Raw genomic sequence first — 18,782 nt, 5'->3', positions numbered from 1 at the left:
CTTTGCATGCTTTCTTATCCTTTATAACCAGACAACATGTCAATTATTTTATTGGTCATTTCCACATTGTGTTGTGGAAAAGGCACCACACAAGCCCACAACTGTCAGGATAGATAGCCAATACTGCAGGGTGGCACCTGGGGTGGTGTCACAGTATTGTGCAACAATTGGGAGATGGGACCCCCTGATTATTAATGGGTATTTCGCACATTGCGTAAAATAGTCCTTCAGTTGTCCTGCAGTCGCGACGTGACACCACACACTGGATTATTTCGGTATTTCATTTATTTTATAAAAAAAAAGGGAATGCAATTACAAAACTTTGATGTACCAACAAACATTAGTGTTTCAGATTGTACCGGTTTAACACAGGCAGCGTGCTAATGGACACACAAGGCTATTGCACACGAGACATTTCATACGACACAAATTATACATACTGTACAAAGATACATACATACATACGTACATACTTACATGGTTTTTCATATATTTGTCATTTTTAAAATGAACTCAATGAAGTGATAGTTACAAAGATTCAAACTATTCTGCGTCTGAAACAACAACAACAACAACAACAACAACAACAACAACAACAACAACAACAACAGGGGGAAGCAAACATCACTGAAGCTGCCAAAGTGCTTTTCACTGTTTAAACTTGGCCCAAAATGTAAAACAAAAGAAAAGAATTTAAACGTGTGTACAGGAAGAAGGTTAGTGTAACCCTGAACAACAGGACTTCCTGTCATCAGAGGAAGTCGTCAGGAAAATGAGGATGATAAGGCCTCTTTCTCCACACCCTCCCTCTCCTCTCCTCTTCCCCGAAGAACAACTTCTTTTATTTTGAAAGGCACCTTTGAGTTACACGCAGCGTATGGTGAGCAAATGAAACCAGGAGGTTCACAACTATTTTAGATTTTGTTCATGGTGCCGTCTGAGAATTCACAGTGAGAGTGACCCACACTTTTTTTTTTTTATCCCACTCTCTGATCGTCAGTGACAAAAAAAAAAAAAAAATAATACTGTCAAAATAATGGAGCGCCTGCCCCAAACACTTCATACATACATTCAGCCTATGAATCCCACAGGAGGAAGGCACAGTCAGAGTAACAGCACAACGCTGCTACGTTGCTACAACACTGTCAGGACGTTGGTCCCATTTTCATTATTATTATTATTATTATTATTATTATTATTATTACGACTATCTTTAGTAGTGGTAGCTGCTGGACAGCTGTCAAAGTAATCATCAGTGCCGACTCACTTCAGGAAAACGTGCTTTCTGATTGGGCTTTCCTCCACGGAAACGGTTCAAATACAAGAGACAACAGTAAAAGCGGGGCGGGAGGGACAGAGAGTGAGGACAAATGGAGTATATCATACACGTTAGTGCTCATGAATGAGTTCATGCAGTAAATGTAAGCAGATTTAACAGATGGTTAAAGCAAGGTTATATAGGGGATATATATAGCCCTGGTTATTATCATTATTATTATTTTTCATCTTCTGAGTATGGTCTCTGTTCTGCTGCGGTGTAGTAATGATGAGCCAGTGGTGTTTGTCTACATCATACGCACATATACGCTGTACAACCATGACGAAAGGACCAGGATTTTACGTATAATCCACTTAAAAATGCACAAGAATACACAGAACTTGCACTCAAGTGATTTTTTTTTCCCTTGCAAATAAAAGGTGAGGATGTCAACAATCGTGATAACAAGTACACTCACTACATTAGACCACACTATACCATTGGAACGATACCAGCACTTGATACTCAGTGTTGGTATCAGTCCGATATTGACCAACATCACTGTACGCGTATATAAATGAAACCTATATATACATGAGTACAGTTCTTATGCTGTAAATAAAGATGTCAAATGTCACCAAAACGGTGTATGGCTTATACTGCGTTTACTCCAGAACACAATGCAGTTTTTTCGCGTGACGGGTTTACTCACAAATTCAATGCACTGGACGCGAGAAGACATACATTTTGTGTCGGCCGGGCCGCATGGCGTGAATTGTGCGAACAGCACGATATGACGTGCCAATTCGCTCCATAGTTTGAGCTGAAAATGATGAACAAAGGCGACGCGGTCTTGCTCAAAATGGACAAACTAATGTGGATTTCTGTTGCGTGGGCACCCACAGCTCTACGACAGAAGTTGCTTTAAGTACCGGAACAAAACCAAAACAAGGAGGGATTGAAACATCTAGTGAACCCATGGTGTGAACGCAGCATAAGTTGGAAGGAGATCAGCACCAATGTCATATTCAGGGCTGGTTATCAAACGTCACATGCTTTCATGGAATCAAATAATGAAAAAAAATTGCATGTCATTCTTGAGAGTAGAAAACACGCATGCGTGTGTCTGTGTTTTAAGCAGCTGGTTAGTGCAGAGAATAAATACGAGAGCAGGAAATTAACCTGACTGCAAGAAGACAATTGGACCAGCTAAAACTTTATGTGTCTTCTGTTTAATTCATTAAAATGGTATTTAAAATGTTAAGTCTGACTATTATGTTCAATACTGTCTTGAAAATGTTTACCCAAAATGTTGAGTAGATTAAAAGAAGTAAATGAACCCTGATATCAGTATTTAGTGAGTGACTGGCAGTGACTGGTATCAGACACAAAAAATGGTATGGTATGATCTGTAGACTGTAGTTGATTACTGAATCACTCTCGGCCTGTTTACATAGACTGTAAAAACAAAATGGTTGACAAACTTGGGGACACTGAAATGAATAAAGTTAATTGAAACTGGATTTACGAATTTTTTTTTAAAGTCTGTCAACCATTTTATTTATTCTTTGTATACCGGACAAGGAGAGTCGTGTGGCTAAAACCTCACAAAAGGACAACAATCGCTGACATAATCCACAAAGTGCAACTGTGCAGGCTTTGCACTGATGCACTTCCTGAAAGCCTCCATGTTACTCACCACATCTGCAATGTTATACAGGCTATATTTCCTTTTTTTTTGGCTCTTAATACGGATTAACATGTGTACAGAGAGAAGTACAAAAACAACACGACAGGCATATACATAAACAATGGTATGCAACTCCATATTAAGTCATGGGAGAACCCATAATAAAAAAAAAGCTATTTTTGTTTTTCACATTTCAGAAAGTTCTCACCGTTTTTTGAAAAAGATTTCCCTCTCTGGATACGACGTGTTTCATGTTGAATTGTTTCAATGCTGATTGTGACTTCACACAGATTTGATTGTAGAGACAACATGTCAGAACACTGCAGAGCCCCGTGCCCCGGCCTCGACAGGCCTCTCAGTCCATGGAATGCTTGCTTCTTCTGTTTTAAACACCTCTCTGTTTCATCACACACACACTTTGCAGTCATACACACACACACACACACACACTCTCTCTGAAGTGTCCGCACCATGTTAGACACAGGTGGTACAGTCCTGCATGATGGGTGTGCTCTGGTGTTCGTATTTGTGCGTGCACTGATCCAACGAGCTGGAGCTCTTTAGCGGGACCAGGCAGCGGTCAGTGGGACGCCCGCTCTGCAGCACGCCCCAGCAGCACAACACGCGCAGGAACTCCTTCCTCATGTCCTTGCTGCGCAGCGTGTAGATGACCGGGTTGAGCGCCGAATTCAGAGTGGCAAAGCCAAAAAAGATGTCTGCCTTGGAGAGGATGTGGCAGAACTGTATGCCACAGGAGGAGTCCAGCAGGAGAATGATGAACGCGGGCAGCCAGCACATGATGAAGACACCCAGCACGATTGTGACCGTTTTCAGGAGCGCGTAGGCCTGCGAGTTGGTTGCCTCCTGGTGGCTGGAGCGCACGATCAAGTAGATCTTCACGTAGAGGATGACGATGGAGAGCAGGATGAGGCTGAAGATGGTGACGACGAAGACGATGTACCTCTTGGCGTAGAGCGGCAGCACGGCCGAGCACTCGGCCAGGTCGTTGATGCAGTTCCAGCCGATGATGGGGAGACCTCCGAGCAGGATGGAGGTGACCCAGCAGGCTCCGATGAGGAGGAACATGCGACATGTCTTGGTGGAGCCGTACACCTTCACCTTGGTGATGGCGATGTAGCGCTCGATCGCTATCGCCAGCAGACTGAGGATAGAAGCCGCCAGCGCGATGAACGCTGTGCCCTCCCGGATGAACCACTGCACGGGCACCAGCTTGAAAGTGTTTGACCCCGATAGGAAAATGTTGGCGATGTAGGCTGAGCCTGCCAGCAGGTCCGAGAACGCCAGGTTGCCGATGAAGAAGAACATGGCAGAGTGGAACTTCTTGTTGCGGCACACGGCGATGAGGACCAGCAGATTCTCCAGGATGATGATGGTGCAGAGGACCACGATGACAATGTTGAGGGTGGTGAGCTGCCGTTTGTTCTCGATGAGCTTGTCCAGCTCCTGCGTGGTCATGTTCTTAGCAAAGGCATAGTAGGAGTGGAGCAGAGTCTGATTGTAGTACTGGGAATACTTGCTCCTCATGGTGACGGGCTGGCAGAGCACAGTGGCTTTACGGCAAAGATTCATTCACACAGCAGAGTCGTGGAGAGCGCCTGCGCTGACAATCATCGCCACTAAGGGCAGAAGGCAGGTGGTGCAGGCTGGGAGGTAGACGGCCTGTCCCACAGTCACGTCTCAGCAGCTCTTTGTGGGTCACCTGCAGACACAGGGAAAGAAAGGAGAAAGGCCTGAGTTACACACTTTTTTTTTTCTGTCACTAATGAAACTAGAAAAGCACTCGGAGAGCACAGACCTCCGCCAAGGTAGCTCAGTGCCTACAAAATAGCGTTAAAAATAATGACAGCATCTACGGATCATGCCCAAATTTTAATGACTTCGATCCAAATCGGTCTATGACTTTTCGACTAATGTTGCTAACAGACAGACAAAAAAAACTCAGGCGTAAACATATACCTCCTTGGCGGAGGTCAATAAACAAACATACATTTTTTTAGAAAAGCAACACACATGCCGAAGCCAAACAGAGCATCTCGCCAACAACCTGGGCCTCAAACTGATGACTGTATTCTTCAGTTTACAGAGCGGACTTTATATTCTCCCAAAACAAAGTCAAAGTAGAAGTCAGTTTGGCTCGAAATATTCACTATAAAGAGTTTTTGTTTTAAATGAGAGTAAAAAACAAACAATAAAATGAAGATGAATTTTGAATGAAGAACATTTCAAAGCCAGTGATGGACTGACCCTGCCTATCGCCCTGTGTCAGCTGAGATAGGCACAGCTCTACCGTGGTAGAGTTCCATATACACATAAACACATACACTGCAATATAATTCAGATTTGATGGCATTAATGATTTTTGCATCCTAAACATAGGTCTCACAAATATATATTAAAATCATGATGATTTGACATTTTTTGGCATATTTTTTCCATCAAAAGAGCAGGATTCTTGGGCCAGTGATTTCTTGCAGCACCTCACTTTTTCACAATAATGTTGTTTTGTCATTTTTGACAGTTTTGACATATTTTAACTTAAAACTGCTTCAAATCTTTCGATTTGGATATCACACTTTGCCTTACTGCCATTGACATTATTTTGGGATTAATTGAGCAGCTCTATTACAAACATACACTGTGAATAATACAAAGGATTTTGGAGTTTTTTTGTGGAAACTTGGTGAATCATTTCCGTGTTAACGTTTTATTAATGTCATTTATGTATTATGTATATATCTGAGAGCATCTTTTTGCATATTATTTTTCTGTGGGATCATTTATGTATTGACATCTGCATGTGTGTAAGTGTAGGCTACGCAGTGCCACTTTCTTGTTTTTCCATTTAAGATTTAATGGAAAAAATGAGGTGAAATTGTGTGTTTCTTATCTCTGTTTGATTTTATGACTTTTGAGCATTCTTTAAAAGCACTATATTTAAAACAAAGTCTTATTCTTATAATACGGACACCTTCTTGAGTTCATATCTAAAAAGCAGTTTTCACATGAACTGCTCTTGTCGTTGGACAGAAAAAATTATGATAAAGAAAATGAATACAATGAGAAATGATAATAAAACAGATAAATTATTATTAAATGTTTTTTTTGTGGGTGGACACATGAAAAGCATAAATTAAACTGAAACAAATGTGAAAACCCAAACTGGGAACAGTTACAGTGAAAAACAGATGGAATGTAATAATCCAGGTGTTTACGGGGGAGTTGGATGTCTTTTTTTTTTGATGAATGAACTTTTGCAAGGTGAGCAGTCAGAGGTCACCCTCAGGTGGAAGAATAAACGCTCTGTGTGCTGTCGCCGTGACTTTCTGGCGCTCAGACAAAGAGCTGCACTTTCAGTCTGTCGGGGAAACATTCCAGCAACCCAGTCCGAGCACTCTGCTGTCAACACACGGCATTGTTGTGGGGAGCGATCCATTCCACTCCAGTGAGCCACCTCTTGAAAAACCTCAGCATAGCTCGTGGATCAGGCAGATCTCTTGGTCCTGACTCCGCCCCCCCCCCCCCCCCCCCCACACACTTTTCTGACAAAGCGAAGAGACGCTGACAGCAAATCAAACAAGGCACTCGAGAAGAGAGGGAGGGGAATTCACTGATTACTACAAGACTCTGACACTTGGACAGGTTGACTTTTTTTTTTATACACAAACAAACACACACTACGTCTGCCTGTGCCTGATATGCACCCGGAGGCACCATCTCACATATTTATTTAAATTGACGTTGACTGGGTCATTTGCCAATTAATCAACTTGATTTTATTCCTGGAAGAATCACATATTCACATTTCGTCCATTAAAACACTCAGTCAAGTAAGAAAGCGATTAAAACATTGTAATGAATGTACTCAATTTTGGCCTATTTGTTCATATTATTATTGTTTTTCTCAAAAAACCTGAATTGCATTGTTGGTATTTTGTTAATAAAGTCATTAAAATAGAAAGAAACTGATTTGTTTTTGCTGTAAAGGCCACATTATACTTCTCCGACTGCGTAATGCATTATCTGACTGCGTAACCATGGAGACCCCTTGAGCCTTCATACTTCTGCGTCATGGACTGTCCGTCCAGGGAGTGGATCCCTCACCTGTGGTTCTCCCTAAAGTTTCTACCCTTTTCCCTGTTAAGGTTTTTTTTTTCCCTGGTAGTTTTTCCTTACCCTGGTCCAACCCTGTGAAGTCCCGTGAGACAAACTATGTTTTGTAAACTGTGGGCTATACAAATAAAGATTGATTGATTGATACACACTGCAATTTCTCCCCCGATCAGTAGGGGTCGATGCGCAAGGTTGTTGTGCTTCTGGCTACAGTGAGCAATGGCGTCTGAGAGAGAAAGAGAGAGAAAGACTGTTGTTGTTGAAACAGTGGCCGTTTCTCACTTTTCTGTGTCCCGGAACGCAGTTTTAAGATAATTTGAGGTACGAAATTGGCCATTTAGAGTGTAAACATGTGCTGTGCGTGTTAAGATATGACGTATTTATAGTTTTGCAGCGACGTTGTCGGCGGTGATCAGCTCCTCCTCTGTGGACGCTCGGTGCTCACTGTGAGTCGCCACAGAGCAGCTTAGCTCGGCCTGTCCTGAGGACCAATCGCAGCTCTTGCCGTCTCTGTTGTCCCTTGGCGGAGTCACGGGAAACAATTTATATCGTGCATTCGGAGATGACGCAGAGGGCTCTGCGTAACCTATGCAGAGCACTTTACGCAGGAGTATAAATTGGGCTTGACGCATGCACGGTGGCTGGAGCCTGCGCAGAGCCAATCGTGCTTCCGGGCGCAGCTTAGGCACTGACATTGTCATCCTTACGTTAAAGGTACAGTGTGTAAACTTCATCGATCATATGTGGATATGCTGTATACATGTGACATAGTGAGTTAGCAAGAGCGTCGCTTAAAAGACGCTGAGGGCTGTGATGAATTGAACAAAACGAGTGGATTTCCAGCAGACTGACAGTCATTTGAAAAGCTTAAGTGTTGGAGTTGTGGTAGGGAGCAGTAGAGGACATCAGACCAAGTGACACAATATGTTGTTGCAGCTCAGGACACGGCATCTCTTACGCCATAGTGTCTGGTTTGAACCAGTCTTAATACATGTAGGCCTGGGAAGATGTTAAATGCTTGGATCAAGATTTAGGTCAACTGACCAAAACAATTTGGATTAATGACTGAAAAATTTGATTTAATAGGATTTTTCCACAGGATTTTCAAGTGACATACGTTGAATATTGATGTTTTTCTTCATTTGCGATTAACACGGTGACAGAAATTCACCATGATTAACTGATTGTAAGTGTTTTTATTCCCGATAATATGTATATGTGTATGTGTATTTAATTTTTGCATGTAGATATGTGCCCCAAACTTGGTAGCAGTGATTAAACCCCTCCTTAAAAAAGCGACCCTTGACCCAGATGTTTTCCCTAATTACCGACCTCAGATCTTCACTTCATTTCCAAAATCTTAGAAAAGGCAGTTGCCAATCAATTATGTGAATATTTGACATTAATGGCCTATTTAAAGATTTTCAGTCAGGCTTTAGATGACATCATAGCACAGAAAAAGCACCAGTTAAAGTTAGTAACAACCTTATCTTGGCCTCAGATAATGGTCTAGTCTCTTTACTTGTCCCGTTAGAGCTTAGCTCATTAGATTTGCCTCGGGTGCACTGTGGAGTCGGTATGAGTGTTTCTAATGCCATGCTAGCAGTTACCATTGACTTGAGCTAGCCATAGCACCTGCGAACTCGGCAACTAGAAGAACTGAATGAAATTTCTTGAAAACGTCTCCAGACGTCTCCATCACACCGGCTGAGTTGGAAAATAGGTCTTATGTCCAAAATTCCAAACTATCACTTTAAATAAACCAACAAAATAAATAATACCTGACAGAGAAATCGGCAAGTCATAGGATAAATCATAAATCAGATATGTGCTGTGTAAATACAGTGGTTTTCAATTTGAAAACCATTAGTCATTGAATCCTGATGTAAGGTTTTACAGCGCTGTTTCCAAAAGAAATCAGATTAAACCTTGTGAATACGGTGGTTCCCTTTTTTAAACACCGATAAACCAAAATAAAAATAAACTGTGCTGCAGCTTCAGGGCTGAAGACAAAAGTTAGAGGCTCTGGAAATCTAATTAGAGGTGGAGCTGATGCCTTAAACCTGTCTGAAGTAACAGGATCCCTCTGCACACCAGTTCCAGAGGTAATTCAACACTGGCCTGTTTGGCTGCTGCAACATCAAAACTGGAAAACCTTCAGTGGAAACTTGTGGGGGCTGGAGACCTCGTCGACATTAAAGCTGCAGTGTGAAACTTATTCTGCCTCTGTTTGGTCTTCATGAACAAAAATGATAACCTTATTACCTCCAGAAGGAGGTTTTGAATCTAGAATCTACCCAGTGATGACGTCACAATCAAATTTTCAAGAAATCCCACTCTCTTGTAACGGGAAAAATTACTACATGCAAAGAAATATCTCTGTCAAAACAGATCAGATTTGACCAAAATGTGGTTTGTGAATGCAGGGTCAGACACTCTACCATCAGATTAAGATCAGATTCCAATTGATCAGGATGAATTGTAAAATGCAGTTCAATGTAAATGAACCAGAATTAGGGACGACGACTATTCCAAAAAATCCTATATATATACACACAGTATCGCATGCTTCACTATGCACAGGCGGTAAAAATGTAAATAAAAATCAGCAAAAAGGCATTTTGGCGAACAATGTTTGGTACACAATTGAAGAATTATGTCTTTGTTTATTAGGGCCAAAAAATACTTCTGTGTGACTCTGTCTTCGAAAAAACAGACTTTCTTTCTGAAGTATTTCTTTATTTGTGACTTCACAGAAACGCTCCATGTTTCTCATCTCATATCATCTGATCATCTGAAATTTTGCTTTATTCTCCTAATATTACGACTTTATTCTCGAAATATATATATTTTTTTCAGTTTGGCTCTAATACGCATGAATATTGTATATAAAAGCCAGTAAGTAACAATAAATAATACTTAACGTAAATTCAGACAGTAAAAGAATGAGATTTCTATTTGTTTTGGTCCAATAAGTCTTGAAAATGAGATCATTTTTCTGTGACGTCATCAGCGGTTAGACACTCAAATCACTCAAACACACAAATCAGATGGATAGATTGATGAAAAACTGCATGAATCTGTTCCAAGTTTAAGTTTAAAATGACACACTACAGCTTTACAGTCCAAAACCTGAGCGGCCGATAGATGGACAGATGGGGGACAAAGCGGCACAGAAAGAGCATGCATGTGGAACGGCATCTGGACACAAAGGCAGGAATCTGAGACGTCACTGTGATGAGGACATTAGACACAAGCGGGCACACACACACACACACACACACACACACACACACACACACACACACACACACACACACACACACACACACACACACACACACACACACACACACACACACACACACAGACACCAAACTTTACACAAGCCACCTATTGTGACAGAGGTGGAACGAGCGAAGGCGCCGCTTCATCCCTCTTCATACAGATGCCACTGGCTGCAAGCAATAACCAGTGCACTGTTTCCTCAAGCAGGAACAAAGAACAATAGTCTGGTTCAACATGTGAAGAGCGCTGCCCTTCAGCCTTCATTGTGATGACAGCACACGTCCATTTAAAGGCTGCATCTCTCTGCGTCAGAGCAGACGTCCACCGTATTTTTTTTTACGGTCCAGAGCTGTCCCGGCAGAACGGGAGGGCTTGTCTCACTGCTGTCCGTTTTAGCTCCATTATTAGACACAAATGGGGAACTTGAGCCTGCGCACATGTGCCAGCTGCACCGGTGTAATTATGTTAGGTTAAATTATAGAAGCCTATTTTACTTTAATGGAAAACCCAGCCGATACAGACCAGGGTCTGCACCTCCGCAGCCTCGAGCCAGCTGAGAGAAAAACACATTTTATTTTTTCTTTGTTACCAACCACAAGAGCTGATGCATGCATGATGTCACTGTGACAAATATACATATATATACATATATGATATATATGTATATATGTATATATACCGTGATCTGAATGCCAGTAGCTGTGTAACTCAGCCCAAGTAGAAAGGAAACTTGGATTAGGTTCGCAACCCTCACTCCTATAGGAACGTTTCTAGGAAGTAGTCTAAGGGGATTAATACAAGTTTTAGAAAGAAAAGGTAGATGAGAAAGAAGGCCTAAAATTGGACAAAACTCCAGGGTCAAGATATATATATATATGCCTTCACCCTGGAGTTTATATATATATATATATGTATATGTATGTATAAAAACTAAGCACGAGATTTAGTAAGAGGTGTGAAATCTTAACACCGCTACACAAACACATGGGTTAATGTTTTTTTTGTTTGTTGATGTGTCCCTTTTCGTTTGTTTGTGCGCCCTGTGTTTATGAGGTTTTTATGAGGCCTCTTCTCTTGGGCAGGGAGGTCATCATTGAAAGCGGGAATTTGTTCTCAGTTGACTTCTCTGCTTAAATAAATAAAGGTTAAAAAAAACAACAACAAAAAAACATTGCATCATAAAAGGTCAAATGAGCAGAAGTCATTGGGGCTCTGAGACACACGTTAAATACAGTTAAATCAACTGATAAGTTAAATCAAGCTTTCCTCTTCCATGTTGTACCAAGATTGATTTGGCTGCAATATGCAACTTCACCCCAAGATGCCACTAAATCATACGCACTGGTCACACTATTGGATAATATTTAAGAACTGAAACTGACTCAAAAAAAACCACAATAACCTTCTTTCCTCGCTGACAGGATTTGACCTGCACACTTTCTTATTACCGTAACTCCTAGACAATTTGTGACATCTAGAAAGTGCCAAAACTACCGGAAAGCAGAGAAACAGGGCTTTGCACTGTCCAATGATGTCCGGTGATGTCAGCTTTCCTGTGCCGGCTCACAGTGAGCACCGAGCGTCCACAGAGGAGGAGCTGATCACCGCCGACAACGTCGCTGCCAAACTATAAATACGTCATATCTTAACACACACAGCACGTTTAGACTCTAAATGGCTTTGAAAGTTGAAGTCATCTTGGAAAAAAAGTGGGGCAGAAACACTCACTGATCATTTTTGACAATTCTACAGCCATAAATGTCTAAATAAATCCAGGCGGCCTGAATATCATTAGGGTTGTAAGAGGGTGAAAAGAGTCTGGCAGGTTTTTTTATGTGTCTGTGAAAGACAAAGATGCAGCAAAAATAAAAAATAAATTACAGGTGTGGGCTGAAAATAAAGGGTTGGGTGTGTCTGCACCCATGTAATCACGGGGTAATGACTTGTTAGCACTCACAGGGCCAGAACATTATCAGGGCGTTGGGTGTCGGGACCGGGTGTCATTCCACTGTGAACTCTGGTTTCATCCTGTCACTTTCACTTGGCCCTGCCCTCTTTGTGTCGAGACAGCTCTCTCACTCGCCCTCACTCTTTTCCACTTGTTGTGTAGACAACACTCAGGACACATGGCGGAGTCCTGTCATCTGGGGATTTCACTGAGTGAGAGGGAAACCTGACGGGCTGGTTTGCCTACAGCGATGTCTCGTCTCGCCACCCCCGCCCCCCTCCACCTGTTGTCGGCGCACGCCGCTGTGCATGATGTGCCGTGCAATGTCAGAGCTGTGCCCGACGTATAATATGTGTCACTGTCACACTTCAGGGTGGTGGGGGGTGCTGCCACACAACCATAACCAACACAATGGTGAAACAAGATCAGTGTGTCAACAGAATAAATTACAACCACTGTGACTGCGATTTTGCAGTTCATACATGTTTGCACTTCTGATACATTTCCATAACTAAAACATAACTTTGAGTTTATTTTTTTTATAGTAATGTGACTGTATGAGGTATAGGGTGAATTCCAATTCCTTGCTTAACCCTCAATCTTAACCCTCAATCTCAAAAATGTGCGCTCCCTCTAGTGCAAGTGCTGTCCCGATTCTCAGAAAAATTAAAGCGGAACTAGACCGGAAGTTCCTATTATCGCTGTTTTTTTGGTGTGTATCTGCGTCATTACCTTGTTTATGAAGCCTGACGGTTCGAAACAAACAGTTCAGCCATTGCTGAGAACGTTGTGTTTTATTGTAATCTCGGGGCTCAACGAGATCACTGAAAATCCCGTTATAGTTACGTAAGCAGCAGTTCTCCTGAACAACCGATTGTCCTGCTCCGGGCGGTAGTCCGGGCACATCCGGTTGCGTACATTGAACCGCAGAAGAAGAATAACGTCCGTTGTGGAGGTGTTTCACGAGCAACAGTGTCTTCTGACTCTGGGTCTGACTCCGGTTTAAAGTCATAAAGGGACTCCTGGAAATAGCGCGACTGACAAGCGCTTCGAAAAGGACAGATTTCAATCGGCTCGTTTACATCAACTAGGAGGATTTTGACCATAAAAACAACTTAATATATGTAAGTAGACCTCCATAACTCACATATATGTGCAACAGGGCCACTCTATGTGACCTTTAAGTTGAGGGCCAAGTTTAAGGGCTGTATCGCCCTCAATATTGAGATTTTCTGAGACCACCCTTGGGAGCAAGGGCTACCCAGAATGCATTGCGTGTTTTCACATAAGAAAGACGGCGTCGAAAGCAGCGAAGCGAGTGCGATACAAATTAAGCATTTTCTTTGTTAATAGAGATATAAAAATGATAAAAAAACCATTGTATTATCTTAGTTTAGGCCCATATTATGGATTACTGACGTCATTGTTGCGTAACATTTATTTTTATTTTACGATCTTTTGTCAATAGCCGGTCGGTGCGGACAAGCGATCGTTTGCTATGGTTTACCCTTCAATAAGCCGTGGTGTGTGGTAACTGTCAGCTGAATATGTCTGTGGTTGTGGTATTTGTATGAGTATCATCTTATAACTAACTGACAACCTAATAACTTGACTGAAATAAAATAATAAATAAATAATCGTGACTAAATGTGTTCTTCTTCTTCTTTTTTGGAGTTGACAGACTGGACGCAGCTTCCGCGTTACTCTGCCCCCTACAGTCTGAAGACGTATCTGCATTTAAGTGTGTCCCATTTCTAAGTGACAAAATAACCCTCAACACTTGGTTTTGAGGGCCAGTTAAGATTAAGGGTTGAGCTTGAGGGTTAAGATTGAGGGTTAAGATAGGAATTAGAATTGGCCCATGCAGTCGTAGCAAGTCCAGGAAATACAGATTTTAACCATTTCACAACAGTTGCACCTCATAAAATGTACTCTACACGCATTTTCTACCATCCAAAGTATATGTTTGCTACTATATCTCACTGTTAGACAGACTTGTTAACTTAGTTAAATCCAAATGAAGGATTTCAAGCAGCAAAGTCACAAAACAACACATTTGAACAAACTAATAGAGGCAGCAGTGGATACATGACTGTTACAGTTTTCTTCTGTAAAAGGCTATCTTAAAGCGAGATAAAGCAGCAAAAACACATTCCTATGATAGCGTCTACTTAAGCTGGCGCGGATTTTATGACGACTAAAATCTGTTTTTCCTCATGTTTTCAGCGTCTGGTTCAAGGTGAAGAGGGAAAGCACAATCACTTTAAACTGTTGAAGTGGTTTGATTATTACTTAATTTAAACAGATATTGGAAAAAATAAGAATAATTATAGTGAATTTCTATATTATATTATTTACTTCAAAAAAAAGATCACTTCTTGACTGCCAATTTGAGCTGCACAGACAAATGTCAAAGTGTGTAGGTGTAGGCAAACAGCACTGTGACGCGAAAGACATGCAGTGAGACAAGGTGATGAAAGAACGGACAGATGAGACAAAAACCAGAGCCGCGAAGAGACCAAGGAACCAAACAAAAGACAGGAAATCCCTGAAGAACGTGTACTCGATCACTATCATCAAACACGATCTTCCGTCCAGCCTAAAAAAGTGATGATGCAGAAATGCTCTTTTAATGCACGTTTACATGTCGACAGGATGAGACAGCAGTCACACTGCTATTGATTTATCTGGCTTATTATTAATTTTTTGGACTGAATAATGTTGTTTTTATTGCAATTTTGTTGCTTAGATAATGAGAATTAATCATCAACAACTATCGATCATCTATCAACTATCAACTATCGACAAATCAGTTTCATTGTTTTTTTTCCCCAAGCTTATTCCATGGGAATATATAAATATATATATATATATATATATTTCTCCATTTCACAAAGAAATCATTAAAACTGAATGTTTTTTTGATTGTGGACAAAATAAGACGTTCATCATCATCATCAAATCATCATTTCCAGGTTTTGGGAAAGACATATCAACATTTTACAACATTTTATGACATTTTAGGGACCAAACAAGCACTCAATTAATCAAGAAAATAATTGTTAGTTGCAGTTAATTACTACCTCGTTAGTTATTATTTTTACTGTTATTCATTTATTAACTTTTCTACTGCTATATCGTCCACCTAAAGGTCACAGAGAGGCTGGACCCAAAAGGTGAGGTTACACCCTGGACAGGTCACAAGTCCATAACAGGGACAACATACGGAGACGAACATCCATTCAGAACTATGGTCAATTTAGAGTCCAGTTGGACAATTAATTTGTTTTAATCCTATTAATTGTTTGGTCCATAAAATGTCATAAAACGTTGATCAGTGTTTGTCAAACCTGGAAATGACTATGTTCTCAAATGTCTTGTTTTGTCCGCAAACCAAAATGATTGAGTTTAAATGATTTCTTTGTTATCTGGAGCAAAGAAACAAAGAAAATATTCACATTCAAGAAGCTAAAACAACAGAAACAGAAATCTTGTTTTAATCATGAAAAAAAGCGTCAAACTGATTAATCGATTATCAAAATAGTTTGATTTAGTAATCGGTTAATAATCAATTCACCAGATCTAAACTGGTGGCCCTTCTCTTCAGTCCGATACTGAGTGTAAATACTATCAGGTTTGTGACAAAGAAAATCATTAAAACTGAAAGATTTTAGTGTGTGAACAAAACAAGACATCTGAAAACATTTTCCACACTGATTTTCTGACATAGAAATAATAAGAAAACAATCTACAGATAAATAGATTATGAAAACAAAGGTTAGTTGCAGCTCTACACATGTTAAATATATTTGGTGTATACAGCTTCAAATGGACTAGTAGAGCATTCTTTCTGAAAAAGGATTGAAAGGTGACTCTTTCTCCTAATCCCCAAAAAGCTGATGTTCACCTCTTCATCACAGACCTGGCAGATGCACAAAAGCCTCAGGTGGTTTTTTTCTTCTCCCCTCCATCACAAACACCTGATAAGCTCCAATTAGCAGACCATCTGCTCACCAAAGACCGTGGCAACACTGTCCCATTACATCGCCAGTCATTACCCGTCAACACTGTTAACACTGAACACTCAACACACTGGACCTAAACCTGGACAGAGACTTGATTTGATACGGACAACGTGCCATCATCATTTCCCATAAACATTTTTGCTTTGAGGTGAGAGCGGTGGCCGACCTTGAAAACATTTGTGAGCTTATCTCGTTTCCACTGAAACACGTTGACTCAGTGTCGCTGAGCTGTTTGTGGTCTGAAACATCCTGTGACATGTCGTTCACCATCTGTCCCTCACCTGCACATACAAGACGCTATGTATTCACAACAAAACTACATCTGAAGAGTTTGGATTAAAAAAAACAACAAAAAAACGATTATAACTCTTACACATTTTCCATTTGAAGTTAAGTTTAATGACTTCCTCCCTCCTTTGACACAGGACACTGGGCCTTTTCTTCCATGATGAGGAATTCATCTGCTCGGACTTAAGAAACGCTCTACAAAGTAATCCATCACAAAAAGCCTGTGCTGGCTGTGATTTGCTCTTTCCTGTGTCGCACACGGCAATTAACGCGTCGTTAACGGTGAGCAGGATGAGTCACAAACTGCTTTCAGACGTCCACTTAAGTTTTAAAAGGGGCTGGGTAAAAAGAAATAGAATAAAACAAACACAAAAACAGACTTTATGATTCATATTAATCTGCGTTTGAAAGAGCCAAGAGAAAAAAACCTTACATCAATTTATAATATGATCCATTTCTTGTATCCTCTGCACAAATCTGGAAAGTCTCACGTGACTATGCAAATTAGTTTGTTACGTCGTTATGTAGTTTTCATACAGATTAGATTGTTTGTGTCTTTCATTGTCACTGCAAAACAAACATGGATGTATAATATGAACTGGATAGAGCTCCACCCCCTCTGCCTTGAAGACAATTTTTACATGGTGGCCACTATGGGTACTGCAACAGAAAACCCCATGGAGCACAAAAGCAATTTTCCCATTGACCGCAATAGTAAAAGAGACGCCTGTAAAAGTGTCCACAGGACACCTCGAGACATGGACACGGGCTTTTATAGATCTTTATATGGTAGTGACACTACTGCGCATGCTCTATGGGCCCCAAAACCCGGAAATAAACGAGTAAGTCAAAAACTTTTTTGGCATATGCGCTGGGTGAGCAGCTTCATAGGAATGAACGGAAGCAAAGGGGCGGTGCTCTATCCAGTTCATAAAATACATCCATGAAAACAACACATTTGCTGTTTTCTTCTGAAGAAAAGAGGGCATAGATTCAGGCCAAGCTGCATTCACAGTGCCCTCTGCTTGACAACTGTGTAATTACTTCAAACTGTCTGTTGCACTTGTATAATCTGACCTCAATCTGACAATCCTGCAACACGATAGACACGATTGGCATGGAGCGGTGTGTGAACACGGCATAAGGCTTTTAAAGCTGTGTTTTTCATCGAGTGGAACAGTTTGGTTTGGTACGTATTTTATTTTGTGTTTCCTCAATTTCGTTGTTCATTGTCATCACACTGGTGCGACATCGCCCTACGTTTCCCCCTGGCCCACACCCTGCCTAACAAGTAAAAGTACTGCTTTTCATTCAACATTTGCTGCATTTGCCTCTGCAGCAGATAACATTTGAACTGAATGTCACTTTTTTCCCCTGCTTATTGGCATATTGGTGCATATCTGCAAAATAAATGCCCCTGTGAGGAGTTATTAAGGAGTCAAACTGGACCAAAATCTCCTCTGAGGCCTTTTATTCTAGATTACAATATGAATTTTTGGCAGCAGTAAATCAAAAATAACTTCTGAGGGACTGGGTGGTGATGATGATGATGACTCAGCCTCGTCTCAACCATAGCAGAAAAACACTCAACCGTTTAAACTGTTCCTTTCCTGCAGCTACACATGAACGACACTGTAACAACCACTGACTTTCCTTCTACCTTATTCCTGTTTTTCTATATTTCTTCCTCCCTGGGCCACAGACGGCCTGAGGAGTCCCGACAGGGGCTTGTAAACAAAATATATTAGTTTTACAACTTGTTTTTAAAGAAGTGCAAGCATTTCTCAAGGGAAATAATGACAGAGAAGTCGGAAAAATTCCATGCGGAAAAAGTGCAGCATTGTAGTCAGAAAAGCTAACCCCCTAAGTCAAGTGTTGACACGTCGTCCACACGGGAGAAAACACCGCTCAACTATTATCACCAGAGTATTTCACCACTGCTGCCACAGCAGCTTCAGTTCTCAGGAAATGACTGAAACGAAACATGTGGAACTGTTTCACACCCACAACTGTTTCTCAAGCCCTTTTTTCAGCAGAGTCTGACTCTACGTCCTGGTGTCGGACACTGACACTGAGAGCTGTGACAGTGGACTCTGTCTCTGCACACACGAGCCTGGGTTTTTTTACCCTCCTTTTCGCAGCTTCGTGCTGTGT

General features: G+C 41.2%; 1 protein-coding gene across 1 annotated transcript; it reads right to left on the bottom strand.

Moving 5' to 3' along the window:
* Positions 1–3,422: 3,422 nt before the first annotated feature.
* s1pr2 (sphingosine-1-phosphate receptor 2) lies at positions 3,423–4,538 on the bottom strand (the record flags this gene model as incomplete). Its single annotated transcript, XM_083895982.1, has 1 exon — positions 3,423–4,538. The coding sequence occupies one exon, from the start codon at positions 4,536–4,538 to the stop codon at positions 3,423–3,425; it is 1,116 nt and encodes a 371-aa protein (XP_083752108.1).
* Positions 4,539–18,782: the final 14,244 nt, after the last annotated feature.

This window comes from Microchirus variegatus (genome assembly GCF_963457635.1).
Source record: "Microchirus variegatus genome assembly, chromosome: 10".
Lineage (NCBI taxonomy): Eukaryota > Metazoa > Chordata > Actinopteri > Pleuronectiformes > Soleidae > Microchirus > Microchirus variegatus.
This window is presented reverse-complemented; position numbering and strand designations above follow the sequence as displayed.